The sequence below is a fragment of the Megalobrama amblycephala genome, linkage group LG10 (genome assembly GCF_018812025.1).
Source record: "Megalobrama amblycephala isolate DHTTF-2021 linkage group LG10, ASM1881202v1, whole genome shotgun sequence".
NCBI classification, from domain to species: Eukaryota; Metazoa; Chordata; class Actinopteri; order Cypriniformes; family Xenocyprididae; genus Megalobrama; species Megalobrama amblycephala.
In genome coordinates this window covers 11322757-11346637 of record NC_063053.1, presented here as the reverse complement: position 1 = coordinate 11346637, position 23881 = coordinate 11322757, and the positions used below count along the sequence as shown (strand labels likewise).

The 23881-nt window shown below is 37.7% G+C and overlaps 1 protein-coding gene and 1 long non-coding RNA gene across 5 annotated transcripts in view; one reads left to right on the top strand and one right to left on the bottom strand.

Annotated features, from left to right (window-relative positions):
• The window catches only part of LOC125276742, an 89387-nt gene that overhangs the window by 36972 nt on the left and 28534 nt on the right, over positions 1-23881 (bottom strand). The gene's annotated exons all lie outside the window — the stretch shown is intronic.
• The window catches only part of runx3 (RUNX family transcription factor 3), a 69059-nt gene continuing 59655 nt past the window's right edge, over positions 14478-23881 (top strand). The window contains exons 1-7 of one of the 4 annotated variants that reach the window (XM_048204561.1): positions 14478-14629; positions 17038-17988; positions 18068-18154; positions 21313-21385; positions 21465-21515; positions 22272-22457; positions 22683-22796. In XM_048204561.1, coding sequence (XP_048060518.1) covers positions 22739-22796 — 58 coding nt within the window. In that variant the 5' untranslated portion in view covers positions 14478-14629; positions 17038-17988; positions 18068-18154; ... (2 more) ...; positions 22272-22457; positions 22683-22738. Of the gene's footprint in view, positions 14630-17037; positions 17989-18058; positions 18155-21312; positions 21386-21464; positions 21516-22108; positions 22458-22682; positions 22797-23881 lie in introns of those variants that run through there. The other 3 variants (XM_048204559.1, XM_048204560.1, XM_048204562.1) reach the window with 3 other exon arrangements.

Sequence of the window (23881 nt, the reverse complement as noted above, 5' to 3'; positions counted from 1 at the left end):
ACAGCGCTTCACTTTTTCCACATTTTGTTATGTTACAGCATTATTCCAAAATGGATTACATTCATTATTTTCCTCAACCATTCTACAAACAATACCCCATAATGACTACGTGAAAGAAGCTTGTTTGAATTTTTTTAAAATTTATTAAAATAAAAAAAAATCACATGTACATAAGTGACACTCAAAATTGAGCTCAGGTGCATCCTGTTTCCACTGATCATTCTTGAGATGTTTCTACAACTTGATTGGATTGATTGGATAATTTCTGCAGCATTGAAGGTCCCAATGAGCACAGTGGCCTCTATCATCCGTAAATGGAAGAAGTTTGGACTCCTTAAACCATCAGGACTCTTCCTAGAGTGGGCCGCCCGGCCAAACTGAGTGATCAGGGGAGAAGGGCCTTAGTCAGGGAGGTGACTAAGAACCCGATGGTCACTCTGACAGAGCTACAGCATTTCTCTGTGAAGAACCTTCCAGAAGGACAACCATCTCTGCAGCACTCCACCAATCAGGGCTGTATGGTTGAGTGGCCAGACGGAAGCCACTCCTCAGTAAAAGGCACATGACAGCTCGCCTGGAGTTTGCCAAAAGGCACCTGACAGACTCTCAGACCATGAGAAACAAAATTCTCTGGTCTGATGAAACAAAGATTGAACTCCTTTGCCTGAATAGCAAGCATCATGTCTGGAGGAAACCAGGCACCGCTCATCACTTGGCCAATACCTTCCCTACAGTGAAGCACAGTGGTGGCAGCATTATGTGGTGGGGATGTTTTTCAGCGGCAGGAACTGGGAGACTAGTCAGGATCGAGGGAAAGATGAATGCAGCAATGTACAGAGACGTCGTTAATGAGAACCTGCTCCAGAGTGCTCTGGACCTCAGACTGGGGTGAAGGTTCATCTTCCAACAGGACAACGACCTTAAGCACACAGCCAAGATAACAAAAGAGTGGCTACGGGACAACTCTGAATGTCCTTGAATGGCACATTCCAAAGGTGCTTTAACAAAGTATCGAGCAAAGGCTGTGAATACTTATGTACATGTCATTTATTTATTTATTTTTTTAGGGTTTTTTTTTTAAATAAATTTGCAAAGATTTCAAACAAACGTCTTTCACGTTGTCATTATAGGGTATTGTTTGTAGAATTTTGAGGAAAATAATGAATTTAATCCATTTTGGAATAAGGCTGTAACATAACAAAATGTGGAAGTGAAGCGCTGTGAATACTTTCCGTATGCACTGTAATATATGGATAACGTCTTCCTCTGGCATTCCAAAGAAATTAATACGAGTGGAAAATATTTTCTCCCTTCTAACATGTGCTCTCTCTTCTTTGCAGTGTCTCTTCCTATAGAAGCAACAATTGCAGCCATGTTGCAAAATGGGTTAAGACATGTTTTTTTGGGGCGTTAAATAATGGCACAAATACCAGTAAATTGACGAGCGCAAACATTAGTAAATCACGTTGCATGATTCATCTAAATACTCTCCTCCCGTAAATTTTGCCTCTGAAGGAAAACTCCTACAAATGCATATGCAATACGGTCAGCCGCAAAAACAACTGCGTGTCTTTAGTACATCCTGACAGTGCTTTTTTAATGCCACAAGAGGGTTTGTGCTGGCACAAGCTGTTAGTTAATCTGGCCCTAGAAATTTAGTTTTTGAGGTGAAATTATTTTTTTTTTTTTGTCTAATTTTAAAGGTGCCATCGAACGTTTTTTTACAAGATGTAATATAAGTCTAAGGTGTCCCCTGAATGTGTCTGTGAAGTTTCAGCTCAAAATACCCCATAGATTTTATTAAATTAATTTTTTTAACTGCCTATTTTGGGGCATCATTAACTATGCACCGATTCATGCTGCGGCCCCTTTAAATTCTCACACTCCCCGCCCACGGAGCTCACGTTTGCCTTGAACAGCATAAACAAAGTTCACACAGCTAATATAACCCTCAAAATGGATCTTTACAAAGTGTTCGTCATGCAGCATGTCTAATCGCGTAAGTACAGTATTTATTTGGATGTTTACATTGATTCTGAATGAGTTTGAGGCTATGCTCCGTGGCTAACGGCTAATGCTACACTGTTGGAGAGATTTATAAAGAATGAAGTTGTGTTTATGAATTATACAGACTGCAAGTGTTTAAAAATGAAAATAACGACAGTCTTGTCTCTGTGAATACAGTAAGAAACGATGGTAACTTTAACCACATTTAACAGTACATTAGCAACATGCTAACGAAACATTTAGAAAGACAATTCACAAATATCAGTAAAAATGTCATGATATCATGGATCATGTCAGTTATTATTGCTCCATCTGCCATTATTTGCTATTTTTCTTGCTTGCTTACCTAGTCTGATGATTCAGCTGTGCACATCCAGACGTTAATACTGGCTGCCCTTGTGTAATGCCTCAGTCATGGGCTGGCATATGCAAATATTGGGGGCGTACATATTAATGATTCCGACTGTTATGTAACAGTCGGTGTTATGTTGAGATTCGCCTGTTCTTCGGTATTTTAAACAAATGAGATTTATATAAGAAGGAGGAAACAATGGAGTTTGAGACTCACTGTATGTCATTTCCATGTACTGAACTCTTGTTATTTAACTATGCCAAGGAAAATTCAATTTTTAATTCTAGGGCACCTTTAAATAATTTTTAAGTGATGAAGATTCAGACCCCCTTATTGAGAACCACTGTATGTGTGCACAGTGATGGTTAGGTTTATAGTTTGGCTAAGGGGTTCGACTTTATGGTTAGATTTAGGTTTAAATTGTTTATTTGTGTATAACCCACCTCATATGATTTCTTCTTTTTGTGATTTTGTATTGCAGCTTCTTGAGGTTCGGTTGGTTTGGACATAGCCTTTGTTTTTGGCCGGTTAAAATCCTGTGGATGTTGACTCCTGAAAGCCTATCAGATCAGGCCTTGCTTTGTGCGATCAGACAATCCATGAACCACTCTTGGGCAATCTGCGGGCATTTCTTCTGAATCTAATGTCCACCACAAAGTTAAGGAATAGGATGGTCACTGCCGTTTCTCGTTGGTTAACGAGGGAAGGGATGCGGCCCAAACCAACTCTACACTTACTTCTCATCATGTTCAGTGGTTGTTTTTATGTCATATCGTAAGTCTTTTATGGTTAGCAAATGCAATCCCTGTTACTCTTATCTCTGAGTGTTCAAGAACCTGCCTAACTTTGGTTTGTGGCAGCTACCCTCAGTAACAGAAGCCTTTCCACATCTCTGTAAACACACTGAAACCTCATCACAAAGACGAAGTAAAGGGCCTCTCTTTCTTCCTCATATGGCGAATAAAATCGCAGAGAGGAGAGTGGTTTTTAACAACCTGAATGCAGCCACTACATGGTCTTGAATCTGTCGAAGGGTCACCACAGTCCTCTGCTGGAACATGTGGCAAACAACTGTAGATTCATAATGCTGGGATTGGGTTATTGTGGGTGATATCATTGATACCATCTTGCCACATGTGAAATTACAGTACCTATTTCTCAAATCTGTCTGTCTGAAAACACCTAGACATGACCTCAGCTCTGGTGTTAAAACTCTTCGCTTTCTTCACCTTGACTGTAGCGCTCAAATGTCATTGAGTTCAAGTTGCATCGAAAACCGTTGGGCTAAGTTTAACATGAATGACTTCAAACTGGGCACAACGTATCTTGGTACAAGCCATACAACAGCAGAGGACAAGATTTTCAGCAAATAATGACTTACAATCTGGTCTGTTTCTCACACATACAGTAGGCTACTGTTCAAAAGCATGATTTTTTTAAAGGACTTACTTTTATCCAGTAGTTCAACTGTTGAATGTCTTCAGAAGACTGTACACACACACATATATATATATATACATATATATATATATATAGAGAGAGAGAGAGAGAGAGAGAGAGAGAGAGATCATCAAATAGATCTATAAAGGTGCTCTAAAAGCACCTGAAAAGGAAAACACCACACCATCTCAGCATTATCAGTTCCTTGAGAATAGTACAAGGAAGTAAAGATGGAAATTCTCAGGATTTTCCAGCACAAGTCAGCAGTTCAGTGTTTGGCCACAAAAGAAACTCAGACTGAAATGATTTACTCCATAGTAAAGCTGGCCATCATACAAATACACTGTAAGAAACTGTTTTGCTTTAATTTTACTAATTTCAAACCCGTAAGACCTCCGTTCATCGTCGGAACACAAATTAACGCATGTGGGTGATGCTGACGCAGGAGCCGGCCAATACAGAGTCGGCATTCTAACGTAGTACACGAAAGCTCTGTACTGCATTCACTGTGTCAACTGCATAAGGAGACTGACAGGGAAGAGAAAAGATTGTTGAATAAAATCGTTATTTTTGAGGAGCTCTTGGATTTCATCAAAATGTCTAAATTTGTGTTCCGAAAATAAATGAAGGTCTTACGAGCTTCATTTGAGGGTGAGTAATTAATGACAGAATATTAAAAGTTTAGTTTTGCAATTATGGTTAATTCCATCTTTAATATAGATGAGTCATAACTAATACTCCCATGTTTAGCCCTGTCATAACCTGTCCTGTCGATGTGAGGTGTGGTATCACAGGGCAGGAAGGTGACAGGTCTGTGGTGGGAGTTCTGGTTTCTTCAGATGACATTCACCTACTGTAGTAATTATAAATATAGCATCACATAGTGTGATTCTGTATTGCTTTTGCATGATCCTATAAAAATGAACATTTTAAGCTTTGCTCTTTCAACTTATGATCTGTTTGATTTAGAAGAATAAAGTAAAATTCTGTTATTATTTACTCCAGGGTTCCCACACTTTTTGACCTCCGTGATTATTCCAGTTCACTGGATAAGGATTTCATTTACATTTATTTGGCAGACATTTTTATGCAAATTACTTACATTGCAATCAAGGTATACATTTAATCAGTTCATGCATTCCCTGGGGATCGAACCCCTGGTGTTTGTAGCACCATACTCTACTGTTTGAGCTACTTGAATTTCCAATTTTTATGATTCAAAGTGATTCGAATCATTCAGAGCAATTTGTGAACCAGTTCAACCAATGGCTAGCAGGAAAGTTTTAAGGCCTGTTCATACCAAGAAGGGTAACTATAAAGATAACCATAATGATAATTAGATTAGCATCCACACCAGTGGACAATAATGCTCTGTTTATTCTAAGTGTGTGCTACAGGTTGGTTGTCTGCCAGTTTAATGCTCAAGCTCTTTAAAGCAGAATGGATTCTGATTGGCTGTCAGTGTTCATCAGTTGTAAAAAATCTTACTGAAAGTGATTCAAACAATATTGTTTCTTTGTGCCATTATCGTTATAGTTGTGGTGTGGACTCTGCTATTCTTTTATATTCAGAATGATTTTTAGAACTATATCTTTATCATTATATTATAGTTACCGTCCTTGGCATGAACAGGCCTTTACTCTACAAAAGCTCTACACAAGAGCAATAGCTATGCAATTAAATGTTTTACAGCAGAGCATAACTAGAATAATGTATATTTACTATAGAAATCTCCATGAGTTTTAAGTTTGTAATAACTTCTTTTATTATTAATATTAACTGTATTAACTTCCATAAATAACACCCTTAAAAACAGTATTTCCAGATCAGTGATTATGAAAATCCTGCTCTTCACCTTCACTGTCATTTCAAATTTTACAAAAGAAAAACATGGTACAACATGAGGGTGAGTAAATAATGACAGAAGTTTCTTTTTTGTGAATTACTGTTTCTTAAAAAAAAAAACATCTACAAGAAAAAAACATTTTTTTAAAAAGTTGTAAAAATGTACAAGGAAAAAAAAAATTTTTTTTAAAAAGTTAAAAAAATTTCGAGAGGGCCTGACAAGTCAATTAAGTCTATCTGTGAATATAAAATCATGCTACGATGAAGGAAATGCTACGATGAAGTCTGCTTGTTCTCTGTTGACATGTAAAAACACATTTCTCCAAAGATCAATAGGACCGTCTTGTCCTTTCCCACGCCAAACATCTGACTGCCCCCTCCCCTTTGTGAGAGAAGTCTGAAAACCACGGCAATGGCCATCAAAAAACCAACAACTTCCTCTGTCGCCTGCTCACTTCCTGTTTCTGCGTCTGAGGGCCCAACGGTGCTGTGATGATTAGCCGGGCCTTTGCGTGACTGTCAGGCAGCCAGACGCTTTTAGTTTCCCCCATTCAGACCGGAAGCAGCACTATTGCAACGGTAAACTGTTTCTCACTTCTGCTGTGGCAGTCACAGGCCACACGCTGTCTGAACATCTTATAAAATGTGTATTGTTTTGCTTCTTATTTTTGCAGAATCATCTGTGAAATCTGTCTGCACATTTAAAAACAGGAAGTGTGACTGAGATCAGATAAAGACCCTCTCAATTTGATCCAGATCACACGGGCATCAGTCATCAGGTGTCTCAGAGGGTGTTACTATACTCTGATTTTTCTGATTTCTAAACATGGTTTGTGTTAATCGTAATTTGTTGTGCATAGCAAATAATTGGTTCCTGAGTGCACAAAATCATCAGAACTTTCATAAACAAAATAAAATGTATGCAATTTATGGTAGAGGATTACATTTTTTTTTGACCACTGTATGCATGAAGGTTCATCTGTCCTGCTGATTTAATCATCAAAGAAAGTTATAATATTTTTACTTTGTCTGGCTTGATCATGCATATTCAGATTCAGATCTTGGATGCAAACTCAGGGGGCTTTCACATTAGCACTTTTGGTGTGCACCCGGGTTCGACTGATGCCAGAGTCCGATTAATTTCGATTCGAACTTGGATGCGTTCCCTTGAACCGTACCCGAATCCACTTAATCCTTTCACACGTAAGTTTAAAATATTCTAGCTGAGCCCCCAGGATTATTATTTTTTTTTGGACGACCATTATTTTAGAATCTTTCCCCTTATTGTTTTGCAAGGCGACACGTCACGCTTGTCACGTGACACAACGCAGCCACAATAGCGCTGTTTGACAGATATATCGCTTCTATGTTTTTCCTTTTTTATTCAAAATATTCACACACTTGTTGGCTATGTCATCAACTACCTGATATTCCGATTCTCAAATACGTGTAAGTGAATATGTTTTGTCGTTTAAAAACCTTTATAATAATCTTGTTGTGTGTGATCTATAATGCGCAATGGGCGCCGCCATGTTAGTTTGCGCCGCAGTTCATCAGATCTGTTGGATTTACAACACGTAAATTCATCCACTTCTCCCAAAATACATGAAAGTTGCTGGTGCAGTGGAAGAAGAATAGAGGAAATGTTATAGTAACCTATACAATGTGTATCTGATATGAATAATCAATTTATCATTTATAATTGAAATAAATCGCGGTGTGATCATACGCAACATTATGGTTAAAGAGGGTGGTCTGGGGTACGGTTCACGTGAACTCTTGTACAGTTTGCTGCTGATATGAATGCAATCGTACTAAGTCGAGGAAGTAAACCACAATTAATGACATGATTTGATGAAAATGTGTGTTTGTGAGTGTTTTACTGCGAGCAGAGAGCTGTTTTTATTTCTTTAGAGCATTTGCAGCACATTCGCGGCAGATAGACGCAATAAGTGCCGTTATGTATGGAAATTTTGGAAACAATGGTTCAACCAATGGATTTTTTTGATAGTGTAAACGCACCACGTTCTGACCCAAACCATATAATCTGAACACAGTCCAGCGGGTGCAAAGGCGGGGGGAGCAACTGAACTCGGGTTTGGATCGGGCAAAAGTGTGAAAGCACCCTTATTTGATTATTGTAGCTTTGACTTGGTACAAGTACACATACATTTGTCATCCCTAGTATTATGATCTGTGCATATGTGTGTGGGTTATCATATTTTTGTGGAATTTTTTTTATTATTTTTATTTTATCATATTCAAAAGCCAGATTTAAGTCATGACTCACTGCCTCTTTTCTCCAGAATAAATGTGAGTGAATTGGTTTGAGCACTACTGAATTTAGGTCTGAAGTTTCCATGAGTCATTGGACTTGTCATAACGTCTGTCCACTAAACCTAGAATTGCATTTATCACATTAGCATCAAATAGTGCTGAGATCATTTTCCATGATTAGTTGATTCCATTTTGCAGTGCATCAATGAGATGTTTATCAGTGGAAGTTTTGACTGTGCACAGAAAAACAAAAACTGTTGAGGCTGGTTTGGTGTGCGTTTAGATGATGTAACATCCCAAATAGCTGGTGAAACTGGTTGACCATCATGGTCTTTCTAGTGACATTGGTCAATCCAGGAAGTCTTGATAGTTAAGCTTGTTACTTGTTAGGTGGTTGTCTGGCCTACTTTATTTTAGAGGTTTATGTTGATATTATTCTATAAATTAATAATAAAACAATTAAAAAAAAATACATTTATTAAAACTATTATTATAATAAAAATAAAAGCTCAGTGCTAAATAATGCACCATTAACGTCTAGGTGATGGCCTGGACATGCAAGCTCTTGTCCGATTATATAGTAAAATATCAGGATTGTGTAATATCTTGTCAGCGAATAATAATAATAATAACAGTAATATCTTGTGTACTCTTTTTGTGAAAAAAAGTACATACTTTTGAGTGTGTAGCAGAATAGTAGGCAAACTTTGGGACATACTGTACTACTTCGTCATAATTGCGTCTTTAACGAACCGGTCTGTCACTTAGTTATGCATCCTGCCACCGTTTAAACTGCCCTGTCAATCATCTAGTCGCAGTTAAAATCCTCCACATTCAATTTAATTTTCTACCATTTTAGAGAGAAATGTAGTAGCATGTTTATCTGGCAGTCGTAGGTCTTTCATGTGGAGAACTCTCCTCATGTGGATATGAAATATAATGTGGATAAAATTGAATAAATATCTTTTCTTCAGGTTAGATACTGATTATTAATCACTCAAACCCCTTTATCTAAACTTCTCTATTTAACCGTCATATTTGCACATCCGCCATGTTTGTAGTTTTTTTTAACACTTTTTATACGTGTTTGTAGTTCTCATCGAATCCTTGTCCAACGCGCAATGGGTTGTGGGCAATATTAGCCATTGGAGTGTGCACGGATCTGCACTTCGGATTCTAACCGGAAAAAGTAGACCACCTGGGTATCTTTTGTCTTTTGAATTCTAATTTCGACATATGATTTGGGACACACTAATTCTAAATTTGAATACTATTTAGGGTGGATAATATGCGAATTGGGATGCAGCACCACTGTCTTGCAAAGTTTATTTCCAACCTTCTTCAGCTCACCTGGCCTGGGATTTTTCAAGCGATCCTGAAGACCTTGAATAGCTTGTTCAGGTGTGTTTGATTACGGTTGTAGTTAAACTCTGCAGGACAGTTTGGAGCAGGGTTGATGAATCTAGGCCACAGGATATCAAAGATCAATGTTAAAATGTTCATAACAATTAAATGAGTTAATCTAAAGAGTTTAACAGGGAAAATGATTTGAAAAGATCTTCTTGTGTGAGTCAGATTGGTACCAGTGGTTTGTTTAGATGTCATTGTGGCCATCGACACCCACGTTTCAATGAAATAAAGGTGAAATTGCATACATGTGAAAGATGTATACGTGTTAGGATGGAAGCTCTGAAAGGCCATTCGTTATTTTTTTTTTTCCTGTCCTCTTTTCTCATAATCACACCTTAATTTATATTTATGCATTTAGCCGACGCTATTATCAAAAATTACTATTTAAACAGCATCTGTCAAACATCATGCAAACGCCCGGTCCCTTGAGAGTGCTGCCAATGAATTTGACCACGTTCATAGTCGCTATAGTGTCCAATGATGAAGTTGTAGTCTACAGTGAAGTTCTCAAGTGTCATGCACTGTTTTGCAAGTTGATTCTGTCACTGACATAAAGATATTTCTGCTTGAGTGAGTCTCTGATCAAGGTAAAAATGAATTTGCTCATCCATGATGCACTAGTATGTATATTTTGCGCATAGAAATGCAGAAAATAAGAAAAAAAAGAAAAAAATGTTTAAGTCGAAATAACATTAAAATTAAGCTGTTAGCTGTTTTGCACAGAGCTTTCTTCTTGCACCTCAAGAATTACATGATTACATGAAGTTAATTTAATTTTACATCATGCAGACTGTAGATTTAATGCATATTAACATGCCGGTTAATAGAAACGTTTAGAATTGACAGAATTATCAAGATTTAGGATCCCTGACAAAAGCTGATGTCTGAGTGTTATGAATCAGTGTTGAGCACTGGTTATATTTTGAAAACCTTACATATTTTTTATGTTTAAACATTTAATTTTATTTTATTCTATCATTTTCATTTTGCTTATATTATTTCTCTCCTGTCTCTTTTCAAAGACCATGTGGCTTCCTGTGTCCTATGAAGGCAAATATTACTCCTCTGCAATAAATAAACAAATAAATAAATAATTAACCTGGATATTCCACAAAATGACATCTCTGAAATCAAGGATGACATGGACCTGTAACAGGTAACATCTAGATCACATAGCCAATCACACTGTGGCTTCAGCTGGTTGTTGTGCAGTAAGTTGTGGGTAACATATAGAAGGTCTTCTTTGTCCTTTGCATTGTGCCTTGCATATATTCACCATCTTGCATCCCATCTAGCTGTTTTTGAATGCAATAATCATTTCTAATCCATAAAGCATAGCCGTTGAACTACTGTGAAGTGATGAATGTCTCCATATTAAAAAAAACAACATTTTGACACTTGCAAGCCACTTGCAGTACCATTCTGGAAACAAACGAGTCTCATTTTATAGAAATACAAACTATAATTAATTTAGATGTTTGTAAAAGTAACTTTCACCAACCATCATAATATAGGTATTGGTATAAAACGCTTTCAGATTTTGCTTCCTTCTGTCATCTAAATTATTTGAGTTGCATTTTTTATGCATTTAAAGTTGCTTTCTACCTCCCACTTTAGTGTTGACCAGTGTAGCATTTAGCGAAAGTGTCTTCTAAGTGAATAAATATCTCAGACAACACACTTGAGCAATGAACTGTGAATCCGGATAAAAAGCAGTCAGCTGTATCATTCTCTTAGTGCTTCTCTTTTGGCAGTTGTGTGTGTTCATGCATTTGATTTGGTCTGATTTCCTGAGCTTTATAATGCAGAGTCTTTGCCCACAAACCTCTGCTGTGGCCCCAATCACAGAGCCCACAGGAGCATTTGGCCCTTTTAACCTCCTACTGCAAACCTCTCATACTGATAAACAAACCTCTCTATTCTGCAACCCTATAAATCTCTTCACTACTACACTATGAAGACGACACGCCACACGATGATCAAACGAAACAATGCTTCCTTATGAACCCTCACATACCAAATGAGAAAATTCACCTTGTGCCAAGTAACGTTTTTCTCACTCTGTAGGTTGTTTTTTCACACTCACTGACTAATAGAGGGCTGTTCTCACTGACCGCATTTGGCTGTGTTGATGCATTTATTATTTAGGCAACAATATGGAGAATATAGATATTCGGTAAGAAGTATTTATGGCTGATCAATTTTCTCAGCTGGTAAAAAATAGGGTTAATATGGTGAATAGTTATTTTTGGATCTTAGTTGCACACCTCTAAATTTACACTAGAGTATCTCATGATTAATATAGAATAATATACCGCTGGACAGTCTTATCATAACACCAGGAAACAAGCAATGAGAGGATAACACAAACAATCTGACTTTTAAATTGTATATGGAAAGTTAAATTACTGCATGCATAAGGGCAGACAGACATAGAGAAAGAGAGAGAGAGAGAGAGAGAGAGAGAGAGAGAGAGAGAGAGAGAGAGATGTTTCCACACACCCACGCTCAGGCACATATCGCAGTGGCGGAAACCAGACCTCGACTATTGTCACGAAAGCTTCGTGTGTGACACAAATGATGCAGAATTCAGCATGGTGTGTTCTGCATGTGTCCTCACAGTCAATTCCTTCATTTGTGTGCAGTAGAGCTTTGACTACAACCACAAACCTTGCAAACACCTGCCACCATGAGACACAGAAAGAACACTGACTATCTGCTCTTTGGATCAAACATTTGTTTGAGATCTTTCTGCATGATTATTTTACTGATGTTCTAAAACAATACAAAGTACAGATGCAGCAATTATGATAGTTTGGCTGGAAATTAATTGAATAAATTGAACAATAATTTTTGATTAATGATATAATTGTGTAATATTGTCTAAACATCACCAGTAATAATAATAATAATAATAATAATATGTAGAAGTACATTGTACATTACATTATATATATTATACAAGTCCAATAATAATGATAATAATAATACATTTGTATAATATTAAAAAAAAAAAATAATAATATTTTTAATAGTCATTGAATTTTAGAAGGAATTTCAAAAATTCTATTTGGAAACATAGAATACATAGAAGCTCACCATTGCACTAAAAAGACATAAAAATATAGATTTCTGTATTCGCTTAAAGTTCCTTTATTTGGACAGATTTGGAAGGGCATGATGGTCGTGGTTCTCGCAAATGATCTCTTACAATAGATCAGATAATCATAATCAGGTCATTTCCTAATAATGGCAACAGGCCCACAACAGCCATAGTTTTATTTAGAGTGTGTTTTATGTGCTCTATTATGATATGCAGTTGTGTGTGAGAGTATTTCACACTGCATGTTCACGTCAATGTGCAGAGTAACAAAGGAAAGCGTGGGAAATGGCTGTGCGGTCTTGACAAGACATACAGAGAGAAGAGAAAAATAAAGAAAGAGAGGACATTTATCAGTAGCATGATATAATGATAATATCTTCAGAATAGAATGTTTGCAACCACCACACTTTAGCACAGAGAAACACATCAGCTGATGATCACAAAATAATATATTCACAGACACATGAGAAAACATACATACACAACATATGTAATCACACATGTTTCGGAACAGGCATACACACACATGCTCGGATAATGGTAAGTTCTGGATGGCAAACGAGGACAAACTGGAGACAACGGATTGAAATAAATCTCTTTTTCTCTCACATGAAGCACGCTCTCTGATTCATCGGATTTCTCTGAACCAAATGAGTGATGGGCCCAACTGAAAGCAGGTCATACCAACCGCACAACTAACCATGGAACACACACTCACACTCACACTCACACACACACACACAAATAGAGCCGTTCTAACGTGGAACACAAACTCTCACACTTCACACACTCAGCCACTTTACCGTGGAACACTCATTTCTCAACCTGTGGTCACATCCCTACCCAGAATGCACTCTGGCTGTGGTGACTCATGGCATTCTGATAATCACCCAAAAAACTGAAGTTCCACAGAACTTGAAAGTATGCGTTTGTGGGGGTGTAAGGAACGAGATGCATGGATGGATGATGCATTAGCAAATAAACAGAAATGAATTCAATTGAAATGTAATTTTCATGTATTTTTGTATTCAAATTGATAAAAAAATCTATTAAACTACTAGAGAAATGCAAAGCAGCATTTTCACTGGTTTCAGATTCCACTATCTATTGCATACATTATTTTGTTGCAACTCTTTTCCTTAAACATTTACAATATGATTGACATAGACTTATTTATTATTATTTAATGGTCATTTTAAATTTATATCACGCGTGTACATCTAAACACCCACTGTGCTGCTAAACTGTGCAGGTGGTTAGCATTTATTATCTCATTTCTCCATGTGATGGTATGATTTTATCAGGACTGCAGAAAGATCACATCCATCTAACTGAGAGAGATCATATGCATGCAACATTAACTCTCAAAGGTAACGATCCATTCATTGCATAACTAAAAATGCATGTACCGTGACTCCAAAAACTATTTGCACACTTAATTTTTAAGTGAAATTGTTGCCTAAAAAGCATGCTGTCTTTCTTTAAAATACCCACTACTTAAATTGATGTTTTATATTTGTTGCAATTGACATTCAAACATTTATAAGTGTGCAAATACGTTTTGGGGCTGCTGTATATTGGCTGTATTACATGCATGCACCCAGTATACTGTATGTAAATGTGTCTACATTCAGTGAGAACAACATCTCTACATCCTGTCCCAAGCTCCGAGCTCTTCTTTTTGTCTGGCACTTTCAAACCTCTGTCTGCACCACAGGAAATCAACAGGTCTAATATACACACACATACAGACACAAACACTAACCCAAACACAGACACACACAGCCATGCATATACACAGGCATTTAGAGCTGTGTGTCTGCGCTGTAGCACGCAATTGCATGACAACACGCACATCGCACACAAACAAAATCGTGCATAAACACATGAACAAAAATATAAATGCACGGTCAACCGTACACACAGATGCAAGCAAAGAGAGGGAAGTAAATGCATTTGAGGCATACAAAATTGGTAAGTCATCTGCACTGTTACTGTAGAAACCCCAAACAGGTCTGGCATGTGAAGCGATGAGCTTGTTTCATCAAAGCCATTCGCAAACGAAACTGAGAAAATCTCATGCTCTGCTCGGGCTGTGGGAGAGAGCGGGAGAGACAAAACGAGAAATGCGAACGAGGGATAGACTGGCACGGCTGTATGTGACACACATCTGCATGTTTGAAGTGCTCTGAATGGTAAGGAACAGAGGTTGGTGGTTGGGTTTTGGTCGACCATGCTCTGGCCCAGATCTGGTGTGATCTGGTCTGGTCTGGTTTGAGGAATGTGAGATGGTGAATCTTGAGGTGGAGACCGTGGCTTTCAGGGCTCCCACGCAGTGGAGTCTGCCAGTGGAACTCTGTAACCCCACATTAATGTTGTTTCACCCCGTCAGCAGCTAATATGGAGGAGGTCATTATAGTGATGCCCCAGGACATCACAAAAATGACAAAGGCAAAGCAGCATCATTCGCTTAGGAAGCTCATTATTGAAAAAAAATAATCCTGATTTACACTGATTACACTGAAAAAAAAAAAAAAATCGCATTCTTAGAGAGTATGTTTGTTTTATTTTCCAGTAAAAAATATTTATACTAAATTATTTGATAGGCACAGTTTTCTTTCCTTTGATGACGTATTACCTATTGAAACAGAATGATGGGGAAGGACATTTTTTAAATAGCCAGTGGTTTTTATATTGCAGCCTTGTACCATGTTAAAAGTTGGCGATATGAAGGAACATTTCCATTCTGGAGAGCATTTGATTAGACAAATTATGTTTGTATAGTCCAAAATGAGTCATGTTAGAATATTTTTGGTTTGTTTCCCCACAGAAGAATGACTGTACATTTTAAATGTGTATATCTGCTAAAAGCTAGTGTTTTTTCAGCTTTTAGGAGTACCTAAAAGGTAACAAACGTGGACTAAAAGCCACAAAACTCTAAGTATATGACCAGTACAGCATTTTAAAAAATAGCTAGCAATGTCTTTACGAGAGTTTGACTGTAAATGGCTAATTGTACGCATATTTTTCAGGTTTTTGAATTAGGAAGTTGTGAAGAACTTGATTTTTGGTATATTGCATATTGCACTTTGTGCATGGTCAATAGCGATTAAAGGATTAGTTCACTTTAAAATGAAAATTACCCAATGATTTACTGTGTATATGACTTTTTTTCTTTCCGATGAATACAGTCAGAATTATATTAATAATCACCCTGATGCTCCTAAGCTTTATAATGGCAGTGCACTGAAACCACCTGTTTGAAGCTCAAGAAAGTGCATCCATCCATTATAAACTTACTCCACGCAGCTCCGGGGGGTTAATAAAGGCCTTCTGAAGCGAAGCAATGCATTTGTGTAAGAAAAATATGCATATTTAACACATTATAAAGTAAAATAACTAGCTTCCGCTAGACCGCCTTCCGTATTCAACTTAGGAAGAAAGTGTAAGTTCAAAATGCTTATGCTACTTCCTACGCCTTCCGTATTCAACTTAGGACATTTTTCGGAGCTCGTAATGAAACCGGAAGGCGGTTTGGAGAAAGCAAGTTATTTTACTTTATAATGTCTTAAATATGGATATTTTTCTTACACGAAAGCATTGCTTCACTTTAGAAAGCCTTTCTTAACCCCCCAGAGCCGTAGCTTAAAAGGATAGTCCACCCAAAAAATAACAATTCTGTCATCATCATTTACTCAATATTAACTTAATATCTTCTTTTGTGTTCTACAGATGAAATTATGTTCAAGTATGCACAGACATGATTTGACATACATAATTATGCTGCCAAATTATAAGGCAGCATTGCATATATTCAAAGAGGAGAATGCAATCATTTTATTTTTGGGTAAACTGTCCATTTAAAGAAATTACTCAAATAATTGCACTAGTCATATTAACCCCCCGTTTCAGAGACAAAACTTAAGCTAGTCCCAGACTAAAATGCATGTTTGAGCTGTTTTAACTGAAAGCAACTTGTACTGACATATCTTAAAACATGTCAGTGCCATTGTTTTGTCTCAAGAAGATGCACACCAGTAATGTTTTTTCTATGCGTTTATAAAGGTACTTAAATACCCTAGTTGAACTAAGGCCTAATCCTGGCTTTATCCTAATCCTAAAGTCTAAGCCCTGTCTGTGAAACCGGGCCTAAGTGTTCTAATATTGAATTTTTTAGTCGTCAAAACAGTGACATGACATGATGAAAGTATATTTGTATATGCACTTACACTATAACTGTAGCGAGGACTGACAACAAAGCTTTCTCGTGAGAAAAAATATTTTTTTAAAGCCACGATCTTTAAGGAACTTAACGAAGGGGTAGTGGGTGATAGGAGACTGTGTGAAATATCAGAGTGAGGGTGCAGATTGGGCATTTCAGTTAAAAAAAAAATTGTACACAGATAGTGTGACTGTATTTTTGTGTGTAAAAGAGATTGGACAGTAACACTTCAATCAAATTTAGAGGCATCATTAATGTAGATAACCTGCAACATCTTGTATATATGCATATATGATGTTTGATATTCGTTATATTGAACACTCATTAATATGCACCACTGGAATAACATTTAGCCAAATTGCTTTTTTCTTTAATATTTAGTTTCAGAAGAAAATTCGGTCGGCTGGTGTGTTTTTCTGCCGGTACAGGCTCTGTGGTTGAGAGAGAGTGTGAGAAAGCGGAAGGCGGGAGGTGCGGGTACAGCTCTGTGGAAAGGGGCGGAGCTTATCAGACTGGCAAGGCGATAAACAGGCACAAGTTGTTGTATTTTTTTTTTTAATCTCTCACTTTCTCTCTTTTAAGATTTAAACTTGATAATTGCTCTTATTGTACAAACATTTTTTTTGCAACGAAAAATATTCAGCCTAATTTGACTTAATGTGCTGTCTTTTCTAACTAACTGAACATGCAGTTTTCCAGTAGCAGACAAAAAACTGACTGAATGTTGAAAGTAAATGATTTGAGATTCCTATATTATTTTCAGAAAATCTGTCCAGTTCAATTCGCATCAGCAGTGGCAAGAAAAAAGCTGAAGCGAAACCACCATCAGCTATGGTACCTGTGGGGGGAAAAATAAGGATCCAACACTTATTTGAGCTTTATGTTATTTTAGAAGTGTGAGAAGTCTGGGATTGACACAAATGTTATCTTTCATTAACACATATAAGCATCCACTTCCCCATAGAAAGGGTCTAATGATATGTAGCAAACAGGAGTAGAACAAACGCATTTTTAGCGATTATGCATAAATATTTCTGGCCTACCCTGGGATCTGACATTGATCAATTACTCATAATATTAATGATTATAAGGCAATATTTTTTGTTTTGTACCATTTGATTCAGTTACGTCATTTGCAGTGCTGATTTTCTCATAAAAGACCTAAAGTACAGTCTTTTAACTACTCTTTCTGATTTTCATATACTTTTGTTCTTCAAATATACTGTAATCAAATGTAATGTGATGAAATCTTGGAGCAGGTTGGTTTAGTTCATGGCTTCCCTATGGAGAAAATGAATGGGGAAAACCTTCAAAACAGAGGCCGCCAAAAAGGTAGGAAGTCCGTTTTGTGCTCTCTCTATATAATATTGATATAATAATTGACTGAGAATAAACATTTCAGTTTCCACAGAGAGAAGAGATGATAGTAAGAGAGAAAGCGATCAGATGTGGGGCAGGCAGAGTGTGCGCGGGAACACGTTGAACGTTGCTGTGAAAGGTTGGTTTTTTGTGGTATAATTTTCTGCTGAAATGGCCTGACAAACATCTTTTTCCCCTGCTGATGAATTAACTACACATTCACAGCTCTTCATAGATGTTAACACATCCTGAAAAAAGTCAACATGTCAGCATACAACTAATTGTTGATCTTGCATTTCCTGCTAAGCGGGTTAATATCATGCACATATGCTAGTACTACAATTAAATGTTTAAACATTAAATATATATATATAGTATATATACAGTGCTGGGTGGATAACTGTAGTCTGATTATGAGTATTTTAATATAATGTAATTACAAGTATTTCATTTTTGGATTCTGATTAAGATGAATATAAGACCAGCAGGAACATTTATTAAGAAATTTAAAGGTGAAATAATTTCTGCACCACTAGTGTCACCAGAATTTCTCAATCAATTATTATTTTCAAACAGGTTTCCATTAGTTGGAAAAACAGACAGTCACTGTTGCTTTAATACACTGTAAAAAAAAATCTCAGTAAAATTTACGGTAAAAAAGCGGCGGCTGTGGTTGCCAGAACTTTACTGTAAAAAATACAGTAGCAATGTAAAAAAAAATCTGTTAAATTTACGGTAAAATAAAGTATTTCATTAACTGATATAATGTTAATTTACCAACCTAATGAAGTACTAATATCTGTTTTGTACCTTTATAATACACTGACAGTCACCAAACACAGTGGTGATGAGAGTCACATGATGAATCAAAGTTCATCACAAGCAGCTTTTCCACAAGCTGAGGAGGACAACACTAATATATAGAAGGTGCACACAGTGTCATTCACACACACACTAAACACCATCATGGTAACATGCATGAAATTTTAAAAATGCAATAAACATTGATTTAACATTAGATGTAACATAAAACCCTAATGTACATAACTGATTAGAAAAAAATGAGAAAAACTAAGAAGAAACAGAGTTATTTCAACGAAAATATATCAAATGTGAAGTGTCACGCAGGGAATTGTGGGAATGTCAATTTACGGTTTTTCACTGTAAATTTTACAATGAATTGTTATTTTTCACTTCCAAAAACTGTGAATTTAACGGTATTTTACCGTAAAATTACATTAAATGTACCGTTAGATCTATTACAGTTATTCACCGTATATAGTACGGAAACTTTCTGTAAACCAATTGACAGTTTTTCACCGCAGCATTTTTACAGTCTTTTACTGTTAAAATCACGGTCATTTTTTACAGTGTAGGTTCAATTTTAATCTCACATCTTTCATTTTTAACAAATTAAACGTCACAGGATGAATCACAAAACCATGCAAAGATTATTATTCCGGGATTAATGAAATCGAACTGGCTGACTGTAGTTTGTTTCTCATATTCGTTTCTCATCCTTCCATCCAAGAGCCTAGATCCCCCTTCAGCGGCATAGACAGATTTAGACTCTGGGCGTTCGCTTTTGGTCCGAAAACGCGTTTGAAGTGAAGATGGCCACCTCATCACTGTATTTTTCCTTCTGTCCTTTGCTGTGTTCCCCCTTTATGAGTTGCACATGGAGCAGCCTGCAATTTATACACCACAAAATAAGCCCCTGCACATCTGCGCTCACGACCGCATGCTCTAGCCACCGCCCCGCTCTGCCCCACCCGTGGGGTGGAGGGACATTGGCAACGTTTGGCCCACCGCAGGTCTCTCAGCAAAACACTACAGTTATATTAAACTTAAATACAGGGGCTTGATAAACAAGAGAGAGAGAGGAAGAAAAAAAACATCTCTGTCCGATCGCTGCCGCACTGCTTCGACCATTTTTGCTTGTGGTTAGTGAACGACGCTGCTAAGAAACCCTTTTCCCAAAACACAGAGCAGATGGTGTTTGTGTCTGTGGAAAGAAGCTGGATGGCCCCATCCTCAACGTCTGATACACACTCTTCGGGAATACATGCACTTGTGGTGTACTTCCTAAATTTATACAGTTATAATATGCATAAAAATTAGAATATCTATTTTGGACTTGACATCCAAATTTAATGTCTTAATAAATACGTTTCATCTGTGCACATTATTCCAAATTAAAAAAAAAAAATCCTTGTTTTAGGCTACCATTGAAATAAAGTCTTGCTAAAATTTTGCCACAAGCAAAATTAACATTACTAACTCTACTAGTTGTGTAACATTCCTGCAACAGTAGCACATAACGATAGATTGAATGCATCAAGATGCTCTCAAGGGTAATTTTGACCTACAGCCTGCACTTCCTCAAACAAAACTAAACAAACAAAGAAAAACCTTCCATACCATTCTGGTACTAAATGCCCACTTGGATCCAATCAATTCCCACTTAATAAAATCAAGTCCTGCCCTACAGTGTTCTCTCTGTTACACTCATGTGAAAATGACGTTCAACTATGAGATCCCACACAGGTGCACACACAAACACACACTGACCGAGCTAGGTCATTCTCATAGGGGAAACTTTGAAATTGATTTGCATGTGTGTATGTGTGAGGCTGGGATAAGGTTGATAAAAAGCCCTGAAGTCATTCTGTGGCTTCACCATAGGCCACACTCCCTGGAAGTGTGTTATTTGCCTCAGTCACACACACACACATGCCAGCAGCCAGCTGACCAGCACAAAAGTGCTCATTTTCATGGCACTGTGGCTATAAAGTGACATGTTACAACATCAGCTCAATCACACACACACAACACAACCTTCTACACACACAATGATCTATCGATCTATCAATCTATCGCTCTATCTATGGGATCGACACAGATGTTATCTTTCATTAACACATATGAGCATCCACTTCCCCATGGAAAGGGTCTCAAACAGGACTAGTCAAAACAGACAAACAAGATTATTTTAGAAAGAATGCTATAATAATGATATGTAGCAAACAGGAGTAGAACAAACTAATTTTTAGCGATTATGCATAAATATTTCTGGCCTACCCTGGGATCTGACATTGATCAATTACTGATAATATTAATGATTATAAGGCAATATTTTTTGTTTTGTACCATTTGATTCAGTTACGTCATTTTCAGTGCTGATTTTCTCATAATAGACCTAAAGTACAGTCTTTTCACTACTCTTTTTGATTTTCATATACTTTTGTGCTTCAAATATACTGTAATCAAATGTAATGTGATGAAATCTTGGAGCAGGTTGGTTTAGTTCATGGCTTCCCTATGGAGAAAATAAATGGGGAAAACCTTCAAAACAGAGGCCGCCAAAAAGGTAGGAGGTCCGTTTTGTGCTCTCTCTATATAATGATGATATAAAAATTGACTGAGAATAAACGGTTCTGTTTCCACAGAGAGAAGAGACGATAGTGTGTGCGGGAACACGTTGAACATTGCTGTAAAAGGTTGGTTTTTTGTGTTGTTATTTTATCTATCTATCTATCTATCTATCTATCTATCTATCTATCTATCTATCTGTCTATCTATCTATCTATCTATCTATCTATCTGTCTGTCTGTCTGTCTGTCGTTGCATGTGAGGTTTGTTCTAGGGACAAATTTCACACGCACACATATCCATATCTACATGCACAGTTAGATGGCGTAGATAAACAGATACACATTTTTGCTTTTAATAGGGCCACTGAAATCAGGCCATACATGATAGGTGTGTTAAACACCGCAAATATTTCGGAAATAAAAAGTAGGCCGCCCACAGCCATATTAAACTCTGAAAGCAGAGAGTATTTAGTACAAATTAGGGTAAAAAAAAAAGAGCGGGAGGACGAATGAAAAATGACTGGCATGGCTGTTTTTAATGAGGCTAACACTGAGATACTATCAAGTGGTGAGTGAGGGTGGAAGGGTGGTTTAACAGGCCCCAAAACCACCAAAATACACTTCAACACTCTCTTTTCCCTAATAATTCTCTCTTGTCCCGCATTTTCTACAATTTCTTTCACTGGAGAGTTTGTGTATTTTTGTGGTCCCTCTTATAGAAGATCACATCATCCACTCAGAAACCATTTAAAAAACACCTATCAGCCAATCATGGGTGAGAAACACACTGGGAAAGAAAAGAGAACTTCACTGCATGCAAGTGAGAGAGAGGGAGTCATGTGACCTGAGTTCCACCAATCAGATCATGGGATTTCCGTGCAGCAGCATTACCGCGGGAGCTGTGACCTCGGATACCTCAGACATGCGACTGACAGGCCGTTACCACGGAGATCACCATTGCAAGAGCGTCAGACACCTGAACTTTCAACTATCTGACTAAAACCACGTAGACACTACAACAACTACTTCTAGTGGGAGACAGACAGACAAAAGTGTCCATCGTCAAAGGTGAGTCCATCTCTCAGAGTTGCTATCCTCACTTGGTCTTTCTCTCTCTCTTTCTCTCTCTCTCTCACACACTCTATCGCTCGCTTTCACCACACGGCACATATGCTGTTCTGTTAGTCGGCTTGTGGCGAAAGATTCCTGTGGCACTCTCAAACCCCAAATTCTTGGTTGCAGGCAGTCTATGTAGTTTCTCTATTTCTCTTTCTCCGACTGTCATTCTCTCAGGCTGAAGTCAGTAAGGCGGTGGAGAGGCCAGTTCTTTTCCCTCCTGAACGGGACACATGGCTTCAAACAGCATCTTCGACACATTCTCCAGCTACTCGCCCAGTTTACTGCGAGGTAAGTCACCCGTCGTAGCATTCCCTTCCCTCCTTCTCCACCAGTGTGGTGTCCAGAAAGCTAGTTTTGGCAGTTGTAACGTTCATAAGAGATCTGTCTGGTGTGTCTGCTGTAGTTTGCATGTGTGTCTGTGGCAGTTTAGCAGTTGTGAACGTGTGACAGTGCATGCTTGCTTGTATGTGGGTTTGATGTGTTGTATATGGACTACAAACCTCATACTGTTACAGTTTTTAAAGTGCAACCTGTGCAACAGTTTACAGTATTAGTATAGACCAGTTTACCAGCTTGTTTTGTTTTGTAACAAACTGATTTAAATGTCTCTGTTGATGTAATAAAGCATCATATGAATGTTTGATGTTGTGCCTGAATGGCCTTCTGAGATACCATGGCAAGGTACGAATGAAACCTAGATCAGGGTATTCAATGCACAAATCTGTCTTCAGATGTAAACTGCACCTATAAACTTGGAGTCTAAGTTACCTGCGCATTTATCTTCCTTACGATGTTTGTTTTATAATGCCGCAGTCTGTTTGGAGCAGTTCTGATGGGTTTGGATCATAATGGCCTGCTCACCGCAAGCATTAGCACTATAAACGCACTCTCAGTGCAGGGCGCAAGGGAGGAACCAGCTAGACCAACCTTTACTGGAACTCACAAACCAGTCAACTTCTGGAGCCAGGGCACTCTCGGCCTTTCTGTGGTCGCTGTGTATATGTGTGGGTACGAGCCCAAGTCAACATTAGTGATTTACTGGCATCTGCATCTCCTGAGCTCCTCAGAAGAGGCCATTTGTCACTATGGTAACGTCAACATGTGATGAGGTGCTTCCTGTCCTTGGATTGAGGTTTCGTTTTAAAACAATGGCAAATCATTATCCTCATGCAATGCTCATTTAGGGTGAGATGGTGAAGTTTAGTTTACGTCCGATCCTGTTTACTTTCTTAATGGATGTACCTGGTCTAATTGTGCATGATGCATCACTGAACATTACTCCAAATTAAAAATGTCTGGCTTCATAACGATTTTCTTAGTCAGCTGACATCACAAATCCCTCCAACCACCTGTCATTCTCATGAACAGGTTTT